Source organism: Solea senegalensis, linkage group LG18 (assembly GCF_019176455.1).
Source record: "Solea senegalensis isolate Sse05_10M linkage group LG18, IFAPA_SoseM_1, whole genome shotgun sequence".
In the NCBI taxonomy this organism is placed as follows: domain Eukaryota; kingdom Metazoa; phylum Chordata; class Actinopteri; order Pleuronectiformes; family Soleidae; genus Solea; species Solea senegalensis.
In genome coordinates this window covers 17,099,829-17,127,267 of record NC_058041.1, presented here as the reverse complement: position 1 = coordinate 17,127,267, position 27,439 = coordinate 17,099,829, and the positions used below count along the sequence as shown (strand labels likewise).

The window sequence follows — 27,439 nt, the reverse complement described above, 5'->3', positions numbered from 1 at the left end:
TAACTCATAGATTCTGTACTTCCCTCACTACTCTGCAGCCTGTGTGCGGCACGCTGCTACGGTTTTATAATGTATTATTTATGACCGGTCACATGTGACCCCCAGTAGCTCAGCTGTAAGGACTTGCACGGAGTCGTGAGTTTGAAACCCACCTGTGACAGCTACGTATATGCACGCATCTCATATTATGTTATTTGACTCCAGATGTGAAAGAAAGGCAAATTTTCCTTTCATTTTTTCACTCCTGCATGACTTAGATTTGGTTACATTTCCATTTAGAAATGATAATTGTGACAATGAAAATTACATTTTTATAAAACAGTGCATTTGTATGTAAACGTTACTGCTTAAAAAATCATTATCAAAATATGGCCCTCATTAACAAAAGTGTGGACATGTTTTCTACTTCTTTTGTTATATCATCATATCCTGTTTTATTTTGAAAGACTCACCACTCTCTCATTTCAGACTCCATCACTTCCCGTTCTTCATTGACAGACACGCCCAAGTTACTTGTTAACTCAGTATTTAAGCTCAGTTCAAACTTAGATAGAACATAGATTTGTATTTAAAATAAGTGAATATTTAAAAAAAATACTGTAATAAGACACACACACACACACACACATCCACAAAATAAGTCAGTCATCATCTAACCGCTTTATCCTCCACCAGAGGGTCGCGGGGGGTGCTGTGCCAATCTCAGCTACATCGGGCGATAGGCGGGGTACACCCTGGACAGTTGTCCACAAAATAAGTGAATATTTAAAAAAAAACATTTATTTTAAACACTGTAATAAGACACACACACACACACACACACACACAGTAATGAAGCAGTGGACATTGTCACTGTTGGGATTATTTGATGGTTTTAATTAATCAAATCCTATACAATAGAAGTGGTACAAAAACATTTACCATGCAAAATAAATTAGAGTGAAATACATTTTATAGAAATAAGTGAAGTGTCTCCTTCACACTCCAACAACAAAATCCCTGCATGAACAAAAAGGAAACACTACAAAAACCCTAACATCATGTTTAAATGTTGTACAACTGTGATTATATATACTTTTACACTTACAAGGAAAAATAAAACAACATTAAGAAACAATCAAAAATAATAATATACAGTGGCAGAGAAAGACATTATATGTGTGGTTGGCAGTTTGGTTAACCTGTGAGGAGACAAGGAGACAAGGAGACAAGGAGACAAGGAAACGTTACAAACATGAGTTGGATGCTTGAGGAGCAAACCTCAGTGAAGAGAAACGTCTCCTTACCTTGAAAACCACTGTTTCCAAAGAAACTGCTCAGATCATGTTTGCTGTTCTTTGCTCCTGAGGACAAAGAAAAGATGTTTCAAGTCTCTTGTTATGTTTTAACAGTGCCACGATAAATTCTGATCAACGCTTTAAGTCTTCACCGGGAACATTTACTACTCAAATCTTCATATTCATGTGTCAGAAATCTAATGTATGATACATAAGTGACAGTGATGCTTCCATATACGTCACCTAAATAAGTTTTTCCCAAACGTTCTATGTGGTGACGGCAAACTATCACTCACACATTGTGTGGAGTGGGAACTCCAGATGAGGCGTGTATGTCTGTCACTATTTATTTATTATCATAATAAACACAAATCTATTACAAAAAATATATATATACATATATGTATATTTTATACAATACATTTAATAAATTTTCTCTCATCTATGTTTACTGTCAAGTTCCCATCAGCAATGAAAGGGTTACTGTCCTGAAACATGTTATCCAATCAGAATCGTCTAACAGCGCAGGTCTAACTGCAGGCCACGCCCCCCAGAGTGCTGAGAGAGGTTGAGAGAGCGGTGTGGTGATTAGCTTGATAGCATCGCGTATGTACAAACTTTGTCAAACTTTGAGGTAAGGAGCCCATGAGACCTGCTGCACTTTCTGACACTTAACGCTCTGACTGAGAGCATGCCGCAGCTGTGTCCCCTCACCAGCCTGGTGCTGACCATCCCCATGTCCACCTCTGACGGTTCATTACAATATGTACTGTATTACAGTGTATTGAGTGGCTCTGACACTAGGGAAAAAGGAAAAATAACACATACACATACAGAAAACGGAGAATCCCCAGCTGCCGGTGGACTGCTCCGCGCGGTGAGAGTGAGGATTGTGCATTAAATTGTATTGTAGTGTGAGGATGCTCATGAATTTATGTGTGTATGGTTTGTTGTGCTCTGTGATTTCATAGCGCTGTCCATGGTGATGGAATGATCCTCAGTGTCAGCAGCGTCACGGGTGACCTCATTTATATTTCCAGATTTTGACTGAGTATGTTTATTTAATTTCAACTATGTAGCCTTAATGGTCTCCACTTTTATGAAGTTAATGCTGAGAATGTTATTGATGTTATGGTCTATTTGTTTACATCCTTGAGGATTACATTTTACATTTTATTTATATGGTTTATTTATATGGTTTATGTGGTCAGGGTTAGGGTTAGTAGTAGTTATTATAGTAGTTTGTCTCCAGGAAATTAATATAAATGAATGTAATGTCCACTCAAGTCATGGAAACCAGGCTGTGAGTGTGTTGTTTGTTGTCTATTTAGACATTTTCCGTCATAAACATTGACCAGTAGTCCTCATGGAGACCAAAACGTGGTCCTAATGAGGCAGAACCTCATTTCCGAGGAACTGGTTGAGTTTTGGGCTGTGTGTGTGTAGGTTAATTGCAACCATGGTTAAGCAGTTCCCTCTCTTTCATCTCCCTCATTCGGGTGATTTGACTTCTCCAGAACTTTCTGTACCTTGTGGGTGAAAGTGCAGCTTGAGCTGCTGTTGAATGTGTATCTGCCTCGGAAGCTGCTCTTGTAGCAGGTCGTCAGGTTCTTCTGCCACCTGAACCACGCCCTGCGTCTCTGTGGCGGGGGCGGAGTCAAGGCTGAGGTTGACCGGGCCCGTGTTTCCGGGCAAGTCTTCAACACCTACTCTGGGCACCGCGTCATCGGTGAGGGAGGGGGCAGAGACCAGGGTGGGGCTGGGAGTGGTAGCTGCAGGATATGCGACAACTAGGAAGCAAAATTTGAAGATGATTAATTAATATCAATCAGTCACATAAACATTATTTATGTTGGCATTAAATGAGTGTCTCTCCTTTTACCTTGGGGCTGCACGTGTCCATTAATGTAGTCCACGTTATCTGAAAGTGACAAATCAGTGCTTAAAGGGATAGTTCATGTTTGTTAAATGGGGTTGTATGAGGTACATAAAAAACACTCACCTAATAAAATCTACACCTGCTTGAGTCTACAATATCTTAAGAATGTGATCACTATTGTATCTCGCAAAGTGACACATTTGAACTTAGTGATTTAATAATTGTGCAGTGGATTTAACAACTCCTTTATGCTGGATGTAAACTCGCTGACACAGCAGCCCCTTTTCTATTATGATCCCGGCTCGTCTCGGCACGGCACGGTTTAGGTTGGTTTTCCACTAAAAAAATAATATCTACTCAACGTCATCGAGATTTTATTTACCTGGTAATTGTTGGAGATTAACCCACATTTTTAGCATTGTCAAGTCTTTTTAACTGATCTACAGTTCGGCGTTGTTCGTCTTGACTCTTGTGTCGGACGTCTCTTCCTGTGACGACACTCTGACCAATCAGTGACCGGCAGTCTGGTGACGTCACACATAGTATCGCCAGAGCAGGTACTAAAAAAAGTACCTGTTACCAGGTTACTATGTGGAAAGTCAGAACAGGTTGTCGAACAGTGAGGACAAACATAATGTTAAAATGTCATATAGATTTTATTTGACAAACCTTTTATTAAGTTTTTCTTGTTTTGCAGCTGGCCTTAAAACACCTTAACTACTGTATCACTGTAACAATGTTACAAATGCAGAAACACTAACTCACCATATCTATCCACAGAGAGTCCCTCACTTTCTCGTGCAGCTGCTGGAGTCAGTAGCTGTTTCTTCACTGAGAGATCACAATCAAAACAGATACGATAAGAGGAAACTCTGGTCTTTGTGTCTCTTATAAGAAAATTAAAAACATTCCTCACTCACCATAGGATTTTCCAGGTGAATGGAGCTCAGACGGCAGAGACTCATATGGCAAACCAGCTGCATCTGTTTCAGTTATGTATCATTTATTATCATATATATATATATATATATATATATATATATATATATATATGTATACACACATATATATATATATAAAGTATAAAGTATATATAAAGTATATATATAAAGTTTCCATATATAAAGTGTGGTTACACTTATTTAACTTCATTGGTCAGACAGTTACAAAATAGTCAAACAATAAATAAATACCATATTCTACACCAGCTGTGGCTTCAGGTGCAGATTCAAGAGGCTGTGAGTGATGCAGTCCCTGGTTTTCTGTTAAAGAGATTTATATAAAACCACTTCACAAACTAAACACTCTTATGTGAACATTAAATCACAGAAAACAATGCACTGTATTCAGCTAAGAGCATAGGGAACTTAAATGTATGAGGGTGAAGACTACTTTAAAATGTATTTTAAAATAATACATGTGCCATACCATGTATCAAAATAAAATACCGTATTTACTAAAAAGTAAATTGAAACACGTTTACTAAGAAGAAGCCAATAATGATGACATTATCAATAAATATCATTGGAAATTCTATATTCTATGTTGTTATAACTCCAGTATGAAACAAAAAAGCAACGCAAAATCTTAGAATGCACAATATTTAACTTGACATGCTACTACATCTACTACATCGTTTGTGTATTCTTTTATTATTTGTTATTGTTTCCCTGTCTTTTTATTTAGTCCTAATGCTTTGAATGCAGTCTCACCATTAGATGTCCCCATTTCTCACACAGTGCACCGTTAACCACCACCATAGCAGGAGGCAGGTGCACACAGTCGTCATCATTTATCATCTTAAATCATGACGTTTGCTCACCATAGTCGCCCGCTAACTGTCCAGTTTGTCCAAGTCCGAGAGTTTCAGGCTGATACGGTGAACCAGCCAGACCTGCAGAAAAAAACAATAAGGGATTAATAAGTACTTAATAATGACTCATTAAGTGTGTCACTAATTTGCATTACAATAAGAAACTGCTTTTGTTTATTTATTCTTTACCATATTTGCCAGCAGACTTGGCTTCAGGACTCCGCCCAGCTTGTTGAGCTTCATAAAGCATCTGTCCATAACCTGCACAGCAAGGGCACAAACAGGAAGTGAATAGAATTATGAAAATGGTGATTTAAGGCTGACATTATACACAATTGTGAGTGTACTGTACGTATTCACCATATTTACCAGGTATATGACCAGTACTGCCATGACCCAGAAGCTGCCCATTGCTGGGGAACCCGTTATATCCTACACAGACATTGAGGACAAACGTGGGAAATAATCACATTATTCACATTAAAGGAATAGTTCAGGTGGTTGTATAAGATACTGACATGTCATTGTGTGGATGAGACATGGAGCCACCACACACAAGGCTCACCTAAAAACATCTATACCTGTTGCAGCCTATGCTGGCCCATGAAACTGTTATTTAGATTGAACTCACCATCACACAGCCTTGTTCACTACCTGTACCAAAGCCCATACTTACCTCACTAAACCTGAACAATTCCTTTACTCGCTCAAGATAGTGGAGATAACTTGCAGCACGGCATATTATTTTATTACATTTGACTTTCACCATATGTTGTAGGTTTGTCTCCATTACCTGTGGGTCCATATGCTCCTGCACCATATCCTGGATAGAATTGAAACACATATTAAATCAGAAAGCTAACCCCCCAAAGCAGACATTTTGATTCATGCATTCATGCATTCATCACACACAAATAAAACCAACATAGCGTACCATACTTCCCGGCTCCAGGAGTTCCTGGAGTGAGGGGTTGTGCCCCAAATTGCAAACCACCAATGCCTGAATAGTAATACAGTGAGTTTGTTATATACATAATTAATAATAAAAGATTTGACAGTATTGTAGTGAGGAAAATGTGCAAAATAAGTCACAAACAACAACTTTCTCATTTTCTATGCATCATTTAAAGTTGTGTGACAGAAAGTGACTCACCATATTTCTTACTTGACTTCTCTGCACCCATTCCAAGTGTCTGACCACCAAAAGGTACACCGCCCATTCCTGGAACATTGGAAGAGATTTTGCGTCTATGAAATCATATAGTATATACAATAAAAGATACTGCAGTGCTAGGCAGTTGTGTTCATTTCTTCAGTGTGTTCATGGACATTTCAGGCAGCAGTATAGACCAGCAGCACCTGTATGATTTTCCCTGTGTTCCCACTTTGGTATGGGCTGGTGAGAAAAGACTTAAAGGAGACATATTATACCCTATTTCTCCAAGTTAAAATAGTTCCCTGGTGTCCTAATGAACATGTCAGTGACATGCTTTGGTCAAAATAAATAAAAGGATGAAGCACCATAGCAGTTCAATAACCCTGCTAAACCCGCCCCTTTCAGAACGCTCGCTCGCTCAGCTCCTGTTCTCTCCGCTCCATTCCTCTCCCCCTCCCTCCACTAGTTCTCTGACAATATCAACATGGCAGCGTGAGCAGAAAACATCGAGAGCGCCGTCACAGGAAGAGACGTCCTACATAAGGATCGAGCCGAACAGTGCCAAACTGTAAATCAGTTAAAAACACTTAGGGACAGCACCACTGATCGCTGCATAAACTGCCACTGTATGTGATTGTATCAGACTGAGTTTGTGCTCCGGTCATGGAGGACGTACTGAACAAATATTTTGAATTAGGACGTGTCAGAATGGTCAGTTATGAGCTCTGTATGATCTTTTCTTAACAATGTGTGTGTTTGTACGTCGGTGAAATACGTCCCCTGACTAAATACGGCGACCGCTGGCCGCAGTCTGATGCGAAGTGGTGCGAACACACGTTTGCTGACTTTATCCGGCACATTAGCTTCATATATAAAATCCTCTGTAAAACACTGTGCTCCACTGTGCAGCCACCAACAGCACACTTGTCCCGCCGTGTTGACATAATACCGCTCTTCCTCCCTCGCCTGCACTCTCGCAGGGACAAGGTGGAGCTAAGGTGGAGCTCTCGAGGTAAACTTACTGGTGGGGCGGTAACATTTGCGGTGAAATGCGCATGCTACCGTCATAAGCGCAGGGAATTCAACATTGAGTGTTTTATCGCCTATACTTACACTAAGGGGGGCCACGCTTTGTCGACTGGTAGGGCCTCCAGAGTCCCAAATATAAGTATTGAAATGATTAAAAAGTTGATTTTGCATAATATGTCCTCTTTAAGAACAGGATGTGAAATATCATAGACTTCAACGAGTGTAGATTCTTTTAGGCAAGCCTTTCGTTAAGTGGCTGAAATCAGTTTTCCATTGTTTACCCACTGGTAGCGTCAGTGTCTCAGGCTGTTTCTCTGCACGGGGGGTGCATACAGAACCATGTGTCTTTACTTTATGTAACCACACTTCAAGTAAACTGAACTGCTTCTCTGTTTCTGATATTATAAAGTACATACATACATACCACCATACATGCCGCCCAATTTTCCATTTGGAACAAGGCCGGCAGACTGGAGTTCAAACTGGCTAGCGCCTGTTCAAAGGACACAAAGACAAATATCACCACTTCAGAACAGACTTCCTGATCTCACCTAACCATCATAATATACATCAGGGGTGTCAAACATACGGCCCGGGGGCCAGAACCGGCCCGCCAGAGGGTCCAATCGGCCCACAGGATGAATTTGTTAAAATTTCACACTAATCTAAACGTAATGTCAAATGCTCCAGATACCTGTGACTAAATGTTTGTGCCTTTATAGATCCAGTGTGCTGTGTAAATAGTACATTTAGGCATGATATTGTTGAAATTGCACTTATATTTCTCAAGAAATGAAAATAATAAAATTATCCTTCATTAAATGTAAAACAAAGAAGAAAAAACAAAGGAGTTCTTGTTGTTCATAGGTTATTATTCTATTATTTTGCTCTTTTTACTGGTCCGGCCCCCTTGAGATCAAATTGTGCTGTATGTGGCCCCTGAACAAAAATGAGTTTGACACCTCTGATATACATGGAGACACCTGCTATTCAAAGATGGACGACCTCTTGCTTGCAATAAGTTGAGAATTTACTCAGGGTTCAATGCTTCCTAAAGACTAGCTCTCAAATGAGTTGTGTATCATTCACATTTTCTGGATATGACTCCTCCCATATATTATACACAGTGTGATGTAAGCTCTTACCATCTAGTCCTGCAGGAACGATTGGTGCTCCATTGTAAGGGACCTGTGCAGCAACACCTGTAGAATCACGTGTTGTTGTTGTTGTTGTTGTTGTTATTATTATCACCACTGTTTCATTCATTTAATGTTTTCCTTCACTGTTCTCTTATATCATGACTTATACCTGACTGGGCATCAGCAGCGGGGACACCTTGACCCAGACCTGTGAAAAAGAAGAACGCGGACTTAAACTGTGATTCAATGGAATCATTGGAAGAGTTAACTGTGATTTAATGTTACTCACTTGCATAGTCAGGCTGAACACCAGCAATATAGCCATTTCCAAAGCCTGTGAAAAAAAGACGTTAGAAAAAAAAAGACTTTAACAACTATAAAATAAGCTCATATCTACCTGATTTAGATGCTTCGCCCACATCTGCATTTCCTGAGGAATAAAGACATATTTCAGTAAAACTCTGCTGATGGATTTGTGCATCGGCATTTTCCCTGCTTACAGATATTACCATAAGATTACATAAGATGTCACTGAGGTATACACATCTGAACCTGTTCAATGGGACTGGACCCTGTTACAAATCAGTAATGTGGATCAGAGGACACTTAGTCTGGTGGTAGAGTGTCTGATCCTGCATACAGTACACATTTAGCCCATTGTAAATTATTGGAATTTCTAGACAATCTTATCATTTTCTTGGGTAGATTATTATGGACATACTTGATTGACCACCTACTCATCACAATACAGTCAAATTCAGATGGATCTGTCAAAAACTGTCGACGTAGAGGTACAAACTTTTTCAGGAAGATTGAAAAACTGTTTAAATGGCATTTGTCCACGTGTGCATATGCAGTGTGAGCTCCTCTCCTCTCAGTACAGAGCTCATTAACAATGACATAAAGTATATGTACAAACTGGGTAGACTGAGGTTGATCGAGGGCATGTGAATCAAAACTTAATCTGATGAATCCTGTGATGCTGCATTTGTTATCGTGCATGTTCTACATTATGTGTAACTACTGTGAGACAACATTTTAAAACACATGTTGGGATTTAAAAAAAGGAAAGTACACCTCCATATGGATTTCCATATCCAGCTCCAAGGAATGCTCCTTGACCGTAACCTGAGTAATAATAAAATGCCAACCACAATAATTATTATGCATTATGATCAGAGTGAATCAGCTGAGAAAAAAACACAATTTACCAGGCTGTTTAGGGTTTCCTGCATAAGCATATCTAAGACCTGCACATGCAAAACACAAACAAAAAGGTTTTAAGGATTAAAAGAAAAAGTTAGAGCAGATTATTCACTGTATGTTATAAATGATGATGGATATTACCAGCTCCATAGCCATGGCTGAGTCCAGGGACAGCGTAGCCTCCTGTGCCATAACCTATGGATAAACAAAACGTCCTTTAAATATAAAAGGTCTTTCATCACCTTTACAGATAGGTCATTTGAAAATAATCAAACAGAAGGGGCTCCAAAGTCCATATAAACATTCCAATAACACTGATGAGGTGAAAAGGAGGACATTGTTAGGACACGAGTGCCAGGTGGTGCCTTTTGGGGGCAACAGGAAGTCAGTCATCATTTTTGGTGGAAATTTTGACGTCCCCTTCTCTGCATCATCAGCTCTGCCACCTCCGGCTCCACCTCCGGCTCCACCTCCTGTCTTTAGGACAGTGCCATATTAGATGTATTGGTTTCCTCACCTGGTTTGTTTGCTTTAGCTCCTCCTCCATTTGAAAATCCTCCTGCACTGGCACCATATCCTAAACAATGACACACACACACATATATATATATATATATATATATATATATACATATATACACATATATCATATTACTGTTGTCACTACTACATGTATTAAACCTGCAGTCAATATTCCATTTGTGAATAATAACACAGGGTTTAGCACCATATCTGTTTTCAACACCAGCTCCTGCTGTCAAATAATGAGTCTAATACTGATGCATGACACTGTATACTGAGTCATGACATAAACACTACCTTTGGTCTGCATGCCAGTGGATCCTCCAGCACCTGCATTGTAGTCTTCAAAAACAGGGGGAAAATAACAATGAGTGCACAAAGTTTTCATCGTTTAATGCACAACACTCGTATGGCGTTATATTTGGGCCACATTCGTACACAGAAATGATATTTTCATGAGAAATGATACGCGAGCACAACATCATTTCATTTGAGACAGAGGGGACAGTAAAAGTGATGAAGTCCTGGGAACGTAAGCTATGACCTGAGTGTGTAACATGATACACTTATAAATGAAATTATACCAACGCAAGAGTCTGCGCACATACAATGATTACACCGCTGCCAACTTGTTAGTAGTAGTAGTAGTAGTAGTAGTAGTAGTAATATTTTATGTATCCCAAGCTTTTAATGCTAAACGTGTAGATTAGAAAGAGAGTAGTATGTAGTAGTAGTAAACCTTACGAGATACTGACACATCACTGGTGTACAGGCTACACCAGTGGTTCCCAAACACTGGCTCCGGCACATGTAATTAAGGTGAAGTGTCTTGCCCAGTGACACATAAGCACTGTAGACAATAGAAGGTGTGGACTGAACCATCAACCTTTCGTTTGGAAGATGACCTGACCTGACAGTTGACATATTCTTAAGACATTTTAGACTTAAAGGCACTGTTTATTAAAATACATGAATGTACATGAAGGAGTTATCATTTAACACACAAACATCACCAACAAGTCAATTGTACTCTTCACTAACCTGGTCCAGGTAATTTCATCCATTGTCCATTTGGTATTCCTGATGGTCCACAGTCTAGAAAAAACATTTTAAGACAAAACAAACACTTAAAGATGTGTAGTACATGTTAAGAGACTTAAGGGGCCCCAGGGGCTTCACATACAAACTAAAGCAAGCTAACAACCACTGTGCAAAGACCTTAAGGCATGACTTCAGATTTAGAAAATAAGTTTACCAGGTTTAGCTGATTTAGCTCCTTGTCCTTTGGAGAGTGAAGCTTCCCTGTTCTCTATAATGCAGAGGGACAGATTATAAAATCAAGGATTAGCCAGAAATAATCTACGCGTAGCTTCATAGAGACTGATCTTCATTTTAGGGTTAATACGAGAAAACCGTACAGGTCATGCACTGGATGCACTAAATGTAATATTTCAGGCCTGAGAAGAAAATCAAAGTATGAAAGTTTTTCACAGCAGCCATTTTTGACATGTTTTAGTAGAACAATCATCAGTTTAGGCTTCGTTCAGTTCATGAAAGTCAGCGTTCAAGTTCACCCTGAAAATCACTGATGGAAATGAAACTCAATCATTTGCTTATCTGTTGACATTCAGAACAATGAACCCGTTCATTCTCTACCTTCAACAAACATTAAAAGAAGCAGACATTTTTTGGGAAAGTCCTTTTTCCACTTTCTTGCTCTGATGAGAGAATCACATGCACTTTAGCTTAGCATAGCACAGACTGGAAACCGATGGGAACATCTAGCCTGGTTTTGTCTAAAAGTAAGAAAATATGTTTGTGACATTAAAAATCAAGCAAATCTTGTTTGTTTGATCCAAAAAGACATTTTGAAAAAGACATTTTGGCTGAAACCGGTTTAAAAACCTGTTTTAGTTTGTTTCTGGTCTTGATGCTAAGTCAGCTAGCAGTTTTTGATTTTGACTTGTTGATTCGTAACACAACAGGAATATAAAAAAACAACAAAAAAATAATTTTCATACAAACACAACAGGTAATAGAAAGGTCCAGTGTGTAAGCGTTAGTGACATCTAATGGTTGAGACTACAAAGTGCGACAACCCTCCCTTTTCCCAGCATGTCGGGTTGGCTTCTTTTATTTATTATTTATTTATTTTAGTTTATGCATCAGGTTTCTGTCGACAGAGTCGTTCTTTAGAATTTGCAGAGTAAACTCTAAAAATGCTGTTAATCCTACCAACATCTATCTCAAGTATTAACAAATTTGACATGAATTGTACTGATTCTTATTATATTGTTTTGTACTTTTAGGGGAAGCACTTTGATTACCTTGCAGTTATTGTAAAATACTATATAAATAAAGATTGATTGGTTGATTGATTGATTTAATTTTCTGTTCTACTGCTAAGCAAGAAAGTCTACATTTATTTCCCAAAAACTTTGCTTTTAAATAGAAAAGTAGATGATCTAAATCCAAACGTTTCAACAGAACACACGTCAAGGGTAACATGGATAATGTGCTGACATGCAACATAAAACCATACATTATAAACACATTAACACAAAAGTCTGTACAGCCATGACCATTATCACTGTCTAGGATTCAGTCTCAAACTGTGGTACGTGAGCTCCCCCTGGTGGTACTGTGGGCATGTGATCTGAGTGGAACTGATGGAGTGCGTAGAAAATAATAAGAAAAAGATATTGCTCGGTCTATTTACGCCTCTGTATTCTAACATTGGTGATAATGGTGTAACTTCAAGAGCTCACTATTTTCTCAGGTGGTTTGAGAAACACCGCTTTAGACTGAATTCTACACATGAAAACAACAGCAATCTTGCAGCGCGATGAGTCATGCAACACCCAAAGAGAGACTAATGTCCACAATTCTGCAGACTTCATTCCTAGAGTTAGGACAAACACAGCTTTGACATGCAGTCCTACACTAGTATACTAGTTTACCAGTTGCCCCAGTTTGTTCTGCATGGAGACCATTGACCCCGAGGCTGTGAGGAGGCGCTGCCTCAGGCTGACTCTGGATGTCTGTCTCCTTTGGTTCAGGCACAGCCACAGTCAGTGTCTCCTCAGGTATGAGACGCGCTGCGATGTTCGCTGACACTGTTTCAGGATCAGCTTTGATGTTTTCAGTGGAAACACCCGCCTCAGCGGTGCTGTCTACACCAAACACAACGTCTGTCTCTGGGCCTATTTGCTCAGGCACAGCGCTTCCAGTCACATAACCTACAGAGGCCATACAGGTCATTAACGTATTATTGTACTGTGACCCCATACATCAATATACACAAGCCTGTATGACACATTAAAGCCTCAACGTGTGTGTGTGTGTGTTACAAAGAAACCTTTTGAACAACATTTGAAAAGAGGATTACGCTGACATGTGCAGTGACTTTACACATATTGACCACTTTATTAGGTACACATGACACCTAATAAAGTGTCAGGAGTGGCAGCCATTAGACCTTTTTGAACCAGTCTGGTTCCATAGGGATCTCTTGGGAATAAGCTCCCAGAAAACTACTCCCCACTGGTTACTTTCCATTTTTCAAAGTATTCTCTGTAAACCCTGTAAAACTTGAGTGTCAGAATCAGAGGTGGATCAGCGGTTTCTTAAAAACTCAGCCACCCAGGTCATGGTAGTCTTAAGTGCTAAAAATGAAAACCTGGCACCTTGGGGTCATTAATATAATCATCATGTGAGTTGTGAAGGTCACACGAGCCAAGGTGTGATTCATCAAGGTCATCACACCAAAATTATAACTGAAGAAGCCTTTTGGATCAGAGGTGAAACTCAAGTCCAGTTTTTTTTAGCACTTAAGACCACCTTTCTTTCTGTTTTCCAACTGGAAATATATATATATATATATATATATATATATATATATATATATATATATATATATATATATATGTTAGAGCAACCAGTGGCGCTCTAACAGAAGCGCAGCTCACACTCAGGTTCATGGTACTTGCCTTGGTTACTTGCTGGTTCTGGTTCTGGATTACTCTGGGGAACCACTGGTGCAGATACAGGTGTGGACAACTTCAGACCCTTTCCCTGGGGGCCCATAAGACCAGGTTCTGGTATGGATTCGAGTGCAGCCAGTGGGTCAGTTCCATGAGAGAATGCTGGTGCTGGCTCTGGTATACCCTGAAGGTTCAGCGGTGTCTGTTTGTAGCTTTTTCCTTGAGGCAGAGCAAACGGCAGCTTTTGATTTTTCTCCTGTGTCATCTCAGGAGCGACAGGCAGACCAGACAGTGCGCCTTGAATCATTGCTTGCTGCAGGATAACAGCCTCCTGTGGTGCTGCACTTGGCTGAGCAGGAGAGAAAACTCCACCTTTTAGGCCTTTCCCATTGGTAGCACCTGCACCCATTGTACTCTTCCCATTTGGCATCATGCCGTAACCTAACAGCCAGACAGACCAAACAGATATGAGAGTGAAATGGAAAACAATAAGATCGTCATTTAAAAGATACTATGAATGCACAGTGAAACACAGAAGTGAAATATAGCTGCTAAACCGCTATAACCGCTAAATTTGTTTTCAGGTGAGAACCAGTGTATATGGGTATCATTCATTCATTCATCATCTACTGCTTTATCCTCCACCCTGGACAGGTCACCAGTCCATCACAGGGCGCACACAGAGAGGAACCACCATTAACTCTCACATTCACACCTATGGTCAGTTTAGAGTGTCAAATGTTTGGATTGTGGGAAGAAACTGGAGAACCCGACAGACATTGTTGAAATTGGCATTGGTATCAGTTAACGTGGTATGTGTATAAATGGCAGCTTCGTATTAAATGCACACTAACAATGTATGTTTGTGTGGCCCAGTTTAATATAAAAACAATTTAGTACAATATACTGTATGGTAGTTAGTCGTTGGCCTGAAAAACATAGGCATCAGTGCTAACCACTACTGTGCCTGTGTGGCATATATATAGTAATGTTATTTGTTGATCAAGGTGCAAAGGTTTTGACATTATACATGATACAAATGTCTAGTATCGACTGCCCTCTTTCGTCACCTTGTCTTTGCTAGATTGACTCCACCCATGACAGTCAGCTGAGTGGGCACCGAAAACGTCACTCTCTTGCCTTTGGTGTAAATATTCTATGGAAGTCGATTCTCATTCACAGCTTGACTTTGTCTCGTTGGGACAAACAGCCACAAACTGAGCAGGAGAAAAATATGTCCTCCATTGTGTCTGTTGTGTCGCGTCATCGTTCATTGTCTTCACGCGACGCAGCCACTGGGCTCAGCCCACGCCCCGCCCACCAAATAAAGGAAACACAAGCCTAACCCAGGACTTTACCACTCCAAACCCTACTGTACTGTACCAAACCGTACCATACCATGAGGGAAACAGACCCCTCCCCCTTTTCTAAACGTCACACACACTTGTATGTGTAAGTGTTTAAGAGGCTCGTATCACTGAGCAGCTCACACAGCTGTAATGCATTACTAGACCACACCCCCTGCACTGATCCCCACTCCCTCAGCTCGCAGCCCACTTCTTGGCATTTTTTCCAAATCAGGCATTGGGTGGAGTTTGCGTCAGAAGAGGGGGCTTGGTTACCCTTTAAAGCAGACATTGAATAATAGTATTTACCAGCATTAGCTGCTTTGGCCAGCTGACCAGTGGGTCCACCAGCAGGACCACCATATCCTGTCAAACATACACAGATTCAAAGATCAACATAAACACAGTAGTACAGTAAACATGATTTGCAGGGCAATGATGATGTCTGCTGCCTGCCGTGTGTGCGCTGACGTTACTGTATTGTATTAAGTCATAATATGTCATCTGAGATTAAAGAAAGACTTTATACTAATTCTGGTAAATCATTGCAGGGATGGAACATCTGTAGCTCCATTTATCTTTGTTAAATTGATTTTGTCTCATTCGGTGCTATTTTACTTCTGTACATTTGTAAAAGTATTAATAGTAGTTGTAGTAGTAGTATCGGTAAGAATTCTTACCAGTACCGGGTATTTTAGCACCTTGGCTGGGTAACAGAGCCCCGACTCCTTTGGTAGTTTGAGGTTTTGAGCCTCCTCTGTTTCCTGCAAACAGAAACTGACATTAGACACCTCAATGAGGAATTATTGCATTCAGAAATAAAGATGGAGCTCATCATTACGTTTACCTCCATATCCACCCAATACAGCACCATTTCTAACTCCATGACCTTAGGAAAAACAGAAATTGTAACAAGGCTGGTAATTATGGAAAAATTTTCATTTACAGTAGCCGAAAATCAAGTAATCAAATAAAGAAAAAATGCAAAATTAGAATACTTTTTATAAACACATTAATTGTGTCAAAATGCAATAGAAATCTTGTATTTCTGCTTCTTAGAACTGAACTACAGGGTTAGTTGGGAACATGATATGAACGTTCCCATGCCATCGGATTACATTAGAAAAAAAGAAACACTGTGTATTGTATTTGTATTCAAGACTATTTTTGTTAATAAGGTGAGTGTTAATGCGACGTGCCGTTGGGTTTGGCTCCATAACTGTTGAGAACAGCAGCTGCAGCAGCAGCAGCAGCAGCACCGTGACCTCAGGTCAAACATCAACATGTCATTATCACACATCATCAAAATACAATCATTACCACTGGGTTTACCGCCATATCCAGAGTGAACAGCTCCATTTCCAAAACCTTGACAAACAAAGCAAACAAATGAGTGGATTTTACAATTGGACTGTACAATTTAAGTTTGTGACACGATAACAATGCAAGCAGTACCTGGTTGGGGTCTCACCGCACCTCCTCTGGAGGCTCCATATCCTGTAAAACATGCACAAAAGCAAATTGTTTGTTGATCACGATTTATTTAAAAGAAAACAATACTTTCAACAATATAAAATATTTATTATAATATTTATAAGTCTCACCTTTAGGTTTGTTGCCATAACCATTGGGAAAGCTGCCATAGCCTAAAATAATACAGCAAAGTTCATCTCTGTCTATATCTATAATTGTCACAAAGCATTGTTGTTGATTTTGTAATAAACAATATATGCTAATATGATTGATTTGTTGATCCAGGTGCAAATGTTTCATGTACAAACACCAGCTACTGCATTCAAATTCTGTCACTGGCTTTCTTAGTCAACGCTTGCATCACTAGAATCAGCTTTTGTCACCCTCTTGTCCAATCACCACAAGGCTTGTTGTCCCAGACTCCTCCCTCTTTTTTTAAAACTTTTTTAATCTTTCTCTCTCCACCACTCAAAGCATGGTGTGAGAGACTGAGAGGCATGTCTCACCGATAACATCACTACCAGACCACGCCCCCCTGCACTGCTCCCCACTCCCTCCTTTTTCAAAATCAGGCACCAATTAAGGCACCAATTAACCTAAATCAAACCCCTACGCATGAACCCAAAAACAATGAGAAGTGCAGTTTTGAGCATGTGTTAACCTGTATTTGCCGGCTTGGTAGCGCCACCATGTGGGTATCCGTGTCCTTAACAGTTAAAAAAAATAAAGGGAAATAGTAATGTAACTGGTAAAATGAACAAACAACACATGTTTCGCATGTTAACCCACCGTTTGGAATGGCTCCATGTCCAACAGAAGCTCTGGCTCCAGCATAACCTGCACATTTTTACAATGCAATTATTGATATGACTTTAAAGGGATAGTTCAGGTACTGACACAAGGACACTATATGGACAAAAGTATTGAATTCAAGTGTTTTACTCAGGCTGTGACAATCTTAACACTTCAGCATACCAAGCCATTTTGGACAGTGCTATCCTTCCAACTTTGTGGCCACAGTTTGAAGAAGGTCATTTTCTATTCCAACATGACAGTGTCAACAGGAACATGATCAGGTGTTGGCGATAAATAGCTTTGTAAATTGAAAGGTGGACTAACAAAATTATAGTTTTTATTTGGGTAATTATCCAGTAGAGTGTCTGCCATGTGATATCTGGCGCCCCCCTAAGGGGGACTTGGACCCCAGGTTGGGAACCATGGCTCTACAGAATGAATGGACATAAATTCACCATAGAAACACAAAATCTTATTTTTGTTATTACAGTCCCTGTTGGTGTAATGGTCAGGTGTCCAAATACATTTTGCGGAAACATGGACACTCTCTCACTCTGAACATGGCTGCCAGCAGGGACACGAGGAAAAACAGATTTCAGCCACGTAATAAAAGATAAAAATCTGCTTCTGTCTATGCACAAGCAGATTGGTGAGATAAAAGCAACAAGCATGTTCTTTCAATATTTTAGATTTAAAATGTGTTTGTGTGTGTGTGTGTGTGTGTCCTGCGGGCAGCCAAAATTTCTCACACCTATGCACAATTTAGAGTGTCCTATTAACCTCTGCATGTTTTGGATACTGGCGAACTGTCCAGGGTGTGACCCCGCCTATCGCCCTATGTCAGCTGAGATTGGCACAGCACTCCTGCGACCCTCATGTGGAGTATAAAGCGGTACAAAATGGATGGATGGATGGATGTTTTTGGATTATGGGAATCCGGAGAACCCCGAGGAAACCCACGGGCTCATGGGTTAAACAAGCAAATTCCATACAGGAAGGCGCTGGGTCACAAACCTGGGTCTTTTTGCTGTAAGGCAATAGTGTGAGCCACTAATCCACCATGTGACCCACACCCGCTACAGTCAGCAACAATATGTGTCAGCACCTTATACAACTACACCTAAAAACAGGTTTACCATTGGTTTTCACACCATGTCCATTGGGAACTCCAGCTACACCACTTGAACCTGCAAATCACACAAAATGGAGCTACATGTCATCTGCATCGTGATGTATTCTTTGTTTTCACAGATATGGAGATGTTCATACCGTGCTTTGGTCCCTTCATTCCTCCATTTCCATAACGAGGTCCCAGACTTGAACCAGCATGACCGTAACCACCATTGTAGCCTATAAAAGGTAGACAGATATACTGGTTTACTAAGGATGGACATTTTCAGCAACAATACTATTTGAATATTCAGCTGTATTATTTGTTTAAAGATTCAAATATTCAAATATACATGCACATGAGAGCTAGTTAAAGTAAATGCAGGGTTCGTTGTGTGTTGAGCCCATGGATGTTAAATAAAAACTGGATAGAGCTCCTCCCCACTGTTCATTCCTATGAAGCCGCTCACTCGGTGCATATGCCAAAAAGTTGTATGACTTCTGGGGTTTATTGATGAGTCATAAGGCCCAAACAGTTTCTGCAGTAGTGTGACTCCTATCATGTTTCTTTGCTTTGTGAACGAGCCGCCCCATGGCTCGTACACAGCTGTGACAACACTCAGGGAAATACGATTTATTTATTTATTTCATTTTCTGGTCTTTTTCTGGCCTTTAGGAAAGTTTTGAAATAAAAATATGGAATATAAAGATCTATAAATGCCTATGTCAATGTCTCAAGGTGTCCTGTGAACCAGGGCCCAAAAAAATGCATTTATTGTAACCATGGCAATGACTTTGCTAGTTTTGAAATATTGCACTGTGCAAAAGTGCCACAAAAAACTAGAATTAATAATTATATTATATTGTCATCATTAAAATATAGCTACAATGAAAGTCAACTGTTATTCATTTTATGAACAGTTCACCCGACCCCGGACGTTACATTACTGACGTCCGGCCTGTTTGTCATATTTTAAAAGTCAATGTGGCCCCTGAGCCAAAGAGTTTGTCCACCACTGCTCTAGGGGCCCCCCTGTTGGTCACGGGGCTCTAAGCATACACTACCTAATGCCTTGTACCGGCTCTGCTGTAAACAATTTTACAGGCGTCTCTTTCACTATTGTGGTCAATGGGAAAATTGCTTTTTTGCTGTTGCAGTACCTCAAGTGGCCACTGGAAAACATTAGCTGCAAGCCAGAGGGGGCGGAGCTGTATCCAGTTCTTGTAATACATCCATGGCTCAGCCAAGAAAAGCAGCTAACGAGATGCATTCAAAGACCCTGGTCAATTTCAGCACTTCTGCAGGATCTACAGCATGTTAAGCTTAGAGGAGAAGCTTTAAGATGCATTCAAGAAACCTCGTAAATTTCATCACACATGAAGCAACCTTGTGATAATGGATGCACCACAAATTAGTTTTTGTAAATGCAATCACTGATACATTTGTTACATCATAACTGATGGACTTTTTATAATCAAGTGCTGTATAAATAGTGTTCATATGTGAATTCATTGTAAGTGAAATCAACACAGACTGACGGGTTTACAACTCACCTCCCATTGGCTGAGCTCCATAACCATTATAACCATTATTGTTGTATGCTGGAGGAACAAATAAAGACAATGACTAGAGTTACTATGTGTACTGTATCAGGATGTGACCTCAGATCTCACATCTGTGTCATGTCCTTTACTCACCCCTCCCTTGGTTCCTGGTGAGCTGAGGTACTCCCAGACCTCTGGAGGGTCCCACTCCCACACCTGGGCCTGAAACCACACAGTTTAAATAAGTACAGTTTAAATCTTGTGTCACCAATAGTGCGAACACTTTGATTTCCAAGACAAGAAAGTGGCACAGTATGATTTACCTGCTCCATAAGATGGACGACCATACCCCTTCATGGGTTTACCTCCAACTCCTCCCTGTCCTTTGGAATGTTCAATGGACACATTTTAGTTTAAAGTTATAAAAAGAAACAAACATTTAGTCTCACCATTTGCTCTCGCTCCATTGCCACTGGGCTGACCAGCTGCTGCTCCCTGACCTGAACAACAATGACACATGTATTCAGGTTCACTTTTGCATCATTGATGCAGCACAAAAGCACAGTAGATAACAATGTTGACAGCTGTTGAAAATCACTGTCAATTAAATAATCAACATTTTTTTATATATACTGTATATATACATATATGTATGTATGTATATATATACATTGTGGTTGTGCAGACAAAGGATTGATTATGATATTATATGCAATCACTGTACACACACCTGTTCAACTACTTGCTAGTACTCTAATAAGTAGACAGACAGAGGTAGATAGATAGATAGATAGATAGATAGATAGATAGATAGATAGATAGATAGATAGAGAGAGAGAGAGAGAGAGAGAGAGACAGACAGAGAGAGACAGACAGACAGACAGACAGACAGATCATACCTTTTGTTGCAGCAGCACTGTGACCTACAAACAGCACAAAGACAATTTCTATCTTCATCATTGTTTATCATCACTTTTGACATTCTATGTAATTCATTTATAATTAAATACAAAGGTTTATACTTTATGTTATCCCATGTGAAATAACGCTTTCAATCTAATACTTAGAAGACAAATAGAGCTTTATTGTATTTTGTCACTGAATAACTTACCATTGGCTCCATTTCCACCCAGAACACCTGCACCACCATAACCTAAAAACCAATAAGGGAAACACTTTAATGTAACATATATACTAAAGAAATGATAATAATAATTTACAGCATCATTTAATGATCTACCTCCTAAATACAACCAGCATAAACCTCTCCAATGTTTTACAGTGTATTTGAATGAATCCACATCAACATGGAAAAGTTGAAACTTACAGGATAGAGTCACTTTTTTTATCCACTACCACCAAAGTCCATACAGAAAATACAGTGATTTTACGTCACAGCTCACAGGGACTTGTTGATCCACTGCTGCTTCCACCATTAAGTCCATATGTGTTATTTTGGACTTAAGTGTTTGAAATCCTTTGTTCAGATGAATGTAGTGAAGTGATGCAAATTGACCACACGAGGCAGCAGTGGACCCATGAGCTAAAATCACTGATTTGTTCTATGGACTTTGGTGTGGGAGAGTGAGTGGTTTACAAACGTCAGTGTCCTGTTGTACAACAGTGGGATTAAGGGTGTGTTAGATATCGAGCATGCCTGTCTAATTACCTCATACAACCATGTTTTTTTTAAAAATCTTTTAAAATCTCACCCACACAGTGTCTGCTTATAAACACAATAATACCATCATCACATCCTTACCAAGGCCTTTAGTTGCTTTTCCACCAAATCCACCAGCTTGAGCACCATAACCTGTGACATCATACAATTATACACTGACATTGACACTGACACAACTTGTTGCTGTCCTCATGACGCAGAAGCTGATTTCTATAGGAACTGCTTAAGTTTGTGAATTGTGGTGAAGGTTGGGGATAACGCTTTGTTTACACTGTCCAAATCATACCGTTGCCTTTCATTTGATGTCCATGGCCTTGACCAGCCTGACCACCATATCCTGCAACAAACATCACACACATGATTCATACACATGGTACATTACTGTCTTTTTTAATGTCTCCTCAACAAATGGCCACTACAAGTAGTTTAACTAGAGAAATTTATATAAAATTAGGTTTTTGTTTTTGTATGAACATGCTGGCAAAATACAATGTCATATTCATAATATAGACATTTTTATTAATGAATTAATTCAGGAACATAATGAACTCACCTTTCATCGATCTGCCATGTGCCACACCAGCTGCTGCTCCATAGCCTTGATTATATGATATGATGTCATATATGTGGTTAGAAAAGTGATATAGAATGTGCATCTTATTACTCTGATCATATAAAAACAGATTTACCGTTTGCTTTGGCTCCATTTGGACCTGAAACTCCAGCTGTTGGCCCATAACCTGAGAGCAATGTCATCAAAAAAATAAGTTCATACTAGAATTCAGCATTAATGTGACGTTCTGTGATCACTGACCTGTGCCTTTTGAAGGGTATCCACCATATCCATTCTGTGGACCCATCGTGTGACCCACACCTGAGACAACAACAATAAAAGTGACAATAATAACTTCATATTCATTTCATATTTTCAAGAACAGGTGACTTCTAAACAAGAGAGCTTGCTTTCAATGTACCCTTTGATGGCATCAGCATTCTGCCTACACCTCCACCATTCTGGGGATTGTGTCCTAAAACAATGAAATAAAATTGCTTTAAAACTCTACAGTTGGAATAACTTTATTGACATTGACACAATGTGATGGACTCACCGTTAGGTCGTGGCCCTTGTCCAGTGGAACCTCCAGATACAGCACCGTAACCTGAAACACCATCATGTCAAACTATTCAACTCAAGTTATTATGACGTCATTCATTTCTTTCAACAGGTGTTCACTTTGTTTTTTTTACAGTTTGTTAAGTTACCAGTTTAAAGTGAGATGAAGGCCTCGTCCCTTCTGCTCATGGTGGACTGAAACTCTATGTAACTGTGGGGAGGATATTGTCTATAACCATGGTTCTCAAACTGTGGTATGTGTATCACCAGTGGTACGTGAGCTTCCTCTGGTGGTAATGAGAGGAAAATCAGAAATACTGTTCTAATGTATATGTATATATACATATAGATGTACTGTATGTATATATATCTATATATATATAGATATATACATGTTTATATATCTATATACATAGATATATATATATATATACTGTACATACATAGATATATATCTATATATACATAGATATATATATATGTATATAGATATACCAGTGTCTAGAGTATATTTTTGTAAAGGAGTGCGACTGTGTCTTTTTTTAAAAAAAAAAAAAAAACACACAAAAACACACAAATTGCACAGAAGTCCAATCCAATTCAATCCAAATGTCTTATAAAGCAACAAAGTTGACCACAGCGCTGTACAGTTAGACATAAAAACAACACAAGAAAACACTAAGACCAACTTAAAACCAACAGGACATTAAAATAATATAGTGTTAAGACCAATAGAAAAGGAAAGCTAGATTAAAACAGCCAACTCTAATGCTGCACCAAAAGCCAAGGAATAATGTAAGGGCACTCCCTAGGTCCTAACCCTAACCTAATATGTCAAGCCCTTAACCTAAACATAAACCTAAACCTCGAACCAACTCTGAACTCTGACAGAATGTGACTTCCTGCGGTTTATATCTTGGGTTTTTTTTTGGTCTCCATAACATTCATGGAGTCACCAGTAGTGATTGCCTTGCTCAGGGGCACAGGCTGCCAAGAGCTCAACTAATGAGTTAATTCAGGGAACTGATTCAAAAATGGAATGAATTGAATTTTGTGTTGCTGTTAAATGTATTATTATCACACATGTGAAACGTGCATACAAGTTTTTTCTTCTCTTATTTAATGTTTCATTGAAGTAAAGTGGATGATGGTTGCAGAACACACACGACACCATTTATTGAACCTTTATTACTTTGAGTTTGCTGGCTGCTCAGAAGTCTGTTAAACATTTTTTTAGGGGTGGTGTGGTGTAGTGCAGTGACTGTGTAAGCAGTAAAAGCCCTCTGTTCCCTCCTCACAGAGGGATGTTACATTTAGCCTGCTGCTGCCACTGAAGTCCAGCTGCCTTTGATCTCACTGACCAAGGCCGACGACCGCTGACAGAGGAAACTGGATCTGTAGCCGCTCCGCATCATTCTAAGAAAAGTTGGTGGAGGGCCAGACACGTGGAGAACTTACACAAGTCTCAATGCTAACACTTCACTTTAACATGATCATTTGAAATTTGACAGGCAAACCCGACCGTCAGAGAGACGGCATGAAGCCTCGCAGTGTTTTAACCCCACAACAGAGTATATTAACACACATATACTGTAGGTATCAGTCATTTCTCAAAGGTAATCTCTTCAATTCTACTTCATCGTTCACAGTTCACTTCATGTATAGTGTGTTTATTGAGAGCTAATCGTTCCTTTTTTTAATTTTACAGGACTGGATGAATTGATTCATTAATAACGACCAACAAATGAATTAGCTGTTTGAAGTCAAGTAAACTGTAAACTGAGTCATGGAGATTCCTTGTATGTGCACTGATACGTTGCCATTAAAGCTGATTTCTCATTCTGATTCTAGTTTCTTTCAATAAACCAAATATCTTTCCTTTGGTTGCAGACTTCATCAGTTTGAGGTTTGGGAAACACTGACCAACTTTTCTTTTACCTATAACTTTAAAATCTTCCATATTCCAGTGACTCTGACACCTAAATGTTTGTATAAACTTTGATTTTCTTCATCTTTAACTGATATTACTGATTTTTCATGAACGCATCTTATTGTTGTTATGTATTAAAATAACACTTTTCTAGTTATATGGAAACTCACTTAAAATATTAGATATAAGAATATTATTGTGACCATATCAAGGTAAAAATAGTGACAAGAGCAAATGTGTGCATAAATGCACGACTACTTTACAGTCATGTCTGTCACACGCACATGAATCCAAACTTCATTTAATGCATGTTATTTAAAACATGTGCATTTACGTAAAGGTCGGGAACAATTTATACTTTTGCTCTGGGACCCAAAAAGTATCTCCTGAAAGCCATCTGTGGGTCCCGACCCAGTCTTTGGGAACCACTGCGTTACATGACTTTTTTGACATTCACCCATTCATACGCAGATTTATACAGTGATCACAGGGGTTTAATGTCTTACACAAACACACCGTCGCTCACAGACTACAGCTGAGATTTCCAAACTTTGCATTATGGAACCCACAAAAATAAATTTTACTAAAATTCATTTTACTACTTATGCCTGATAGTATTTTGAACAGGTAAAACAGATATTTGCAAGGGATCAATGATTGAAGTAAATTACAACTAACTTTAGATCTGTGTTATTAATACATTATTAAAGCTGCAGTATGCAACTTTTGGTGATTTTTTATGGTTGCTGTTGATATTATTATGATATTCTGCCTCTTTTTGCTTTCTATGAGCAGAAACAATGTATTTTCCATTCTATCTGAAAACAGGCTCTGTCATGCAGAATGATGAGTGTTTGTGACTTTATCTCATCAAACTACTGGACCAAGCAGGACAAGTCACTTGTTTGTCGCAGTCTAACTATACTGAGAAACACAGAGAAGGTCATGTGCTCTTCCAAGTTTCTGGCTCGTTGCACCTCCTGAGACACAGCTGCCACATCTTCATTTGAACATTTGAGAATTGCAAAATACACCCAATACACAAGAAGTTTAAAACCACTCACCGTGTGCACACACTGTCTGCACCAGCCAAAGGATCACTGCACTGTGAAGTAGTCGTCGACCCATCGTGGTGGACCTGGAGAAGAAGAATGTGTGTGGACACAGCAGGAGGATGAAGAGGAGGAGGACGATGTTCCTGAGTGACCACTGTACCTTCACTGTGAGGCACAAATATACTGATGCTCCTGCTCTCCAGATCCTCCCTTTTTTTTTGGTGAGGGAAGACTCACAAGGTGGACACACACACACACACACACACACACTTACTGAATAACAGAGCGCTTAAAGTACATTAACACTAAAGAGGGAGAGAGTTTAGTTTGAACAGACTATCAAAGTTACCTGACGGCTGTATATTCTTCTATATCAGCCACAACAACACAACTGTTTCAAATGTTATGGTAATTCTTTGACAATTGACAATAATTCTTCATGGCGTCATGGGATTACAAAGAAAAAAACACTGATCACAGCATTAAAACCAGTAACCTGTTTTACTGGTGGAGGTAATCTAAAATGTCGGATTAAAGCCGCAGTCGGTGGGATTACAAGAAAAACAAGAGCATTCAGAGAGTGCAGACCTTCTCCTCCAAGGCTTAAGATTCATGAATCAAGATTGAGGATTTGAAAGTCCCTGTAAAAACATCAAAGATGCAGAACGCAGAATGAAATTACGAGCTTGGTTTGAGATTAAAAACACACATAAAAGTATAAAGTGGATGGAAAACAATAAATATATAAAATGATAATACCTCAGCGCACAATCTGCCACACACAGGTCACAGGTCACAGGTCACAGGTGAGAACTGTTGACAACTGTTCTCATACACAATAAATAAGGTCAGAGAAGCTTTTATGCTTTGGTACAGTATGGTATCGTTTGGAATGGTAAAGTCCTGCAGTCCTGGCCTGTGTTTCAACTGAGAAAAGTAACTTCACTGTGTAGGTGGGTGTGGCCTGTGTTTCAACTGAGAAAAGTAACTTCACCTTATAGGTGGGTGTGGCCTGTGTTTCAACTGAGAAAAGTAACTTCACCGTGTAGGTGGGTGTGTGTTTCAACTGAGAACAGTAACTTTACCTGGTAGGTGGGTGTGGCCTGTGTTTCAACTGAGAAAAGTAACTTCATCTGGTAGGTGGGTGTGGCCTGTGCCTGATGGCCGTGTAGCACGATGTTGTACCAGTGCTATGACAATGAACAACAACACACATGTGACACAACAGACATACAGGGAACATGCATGGTGTAGTCACTGCTTTATTCAAATATCTCATTCAACCCCACTTCAAAAAAAACAGATTTATCCTTTTAACATGAAGGAAACTGAGCAAGCATCAGCTATTCAGAATGTTGCCATGGTTCCAGCCAACACAAGCACACG

General features: G+C 39.5%; 1 protein-coding gene across 8 annotated transcripts; it reads right to left on the bottom strand.

The window, feature by feature from the left end:
- Positions 1–855: 855 nt before the first annotated feature.
- Positions 856–26,222, bottom strand: cmn (calymmin). 8 transcript variants are annotated; one of them, XM_044013199.1, is made up of 51 exons: positions 26,063–26,222; positions 23,064–23,114; positions 22,929–22,982; positions 22,769–22,828; positions 22,644–22,694; positions 22,508–22,552; positions 22,241–22,291; positions 22,036–22,086; positions 21,385–21,426; positions 21,173–21,196; positions 20,723–20,773; positions 20,597–20,656; positions 20,427–20,501; positions 20,283–20,330; positions 18,888–18,968; positions 18,755–18,805; positions 17,613–17,660; positions 17,485–17,529; positions 16,955–16,996; positions 16,806–16,847; positions 16,671–16,718; positions 16,198–16,239; positions 16,031–16,114; positions 15,660–15,716; positions 14,011–14,445; positions 12,982–13,260; positions 11,277–11,330; positions 11,063–11,116; positions 10,319–10,363; positions 10,017–10,076; positions 9,641–9,694; positions 9,505–9,543; positions 9,371–9,421; positions 8,691–8,723; positions 8,583–8,627; positions 8,463–8,501; positions 8,300–8,356; positions 7,579–7,647; positions 6,123–6,191; positions 5,904–5,969; positions 5,763–5,792; positions 5,330–5,401; positions 5,159–5,230; positions 4,979–5,050; positions 4,350–4,418; positions 4,077–4,139; positions 3,922–3,987; positions 3,160–3,198; positions 2,807–3,067; positions 1,287–1,343; positions 856–1,181 (listed from the first exon to the last, which is right to left on the bottom strand). In XM_044013199.1, exons 1-51 carry the CDS (start codon positions 26,124–26,126, stop codon positions 1,177–1,179), a joined length of 3,522 nt encoding a protein of 1,173 aa, XP_043869134.1. In that variant the 5' UTR covers positions 26,127–26,222; the 3' UTR covers positions 856–1,176. The 8 variants fall into 8 exon arrangements, with proteins under 8 accessions (XP_043869134.1, XP_043869137.1, XP_043869136.1 ...); XM_044013202.1 differs by having other exon boundaries at positions 5,339–5,401; XM_044013201.1 differs by having other exon boundaries at positions 16,037–16,114.
- Positions 26,223–27,439: the final 1,217 nt, after the last annotated feature.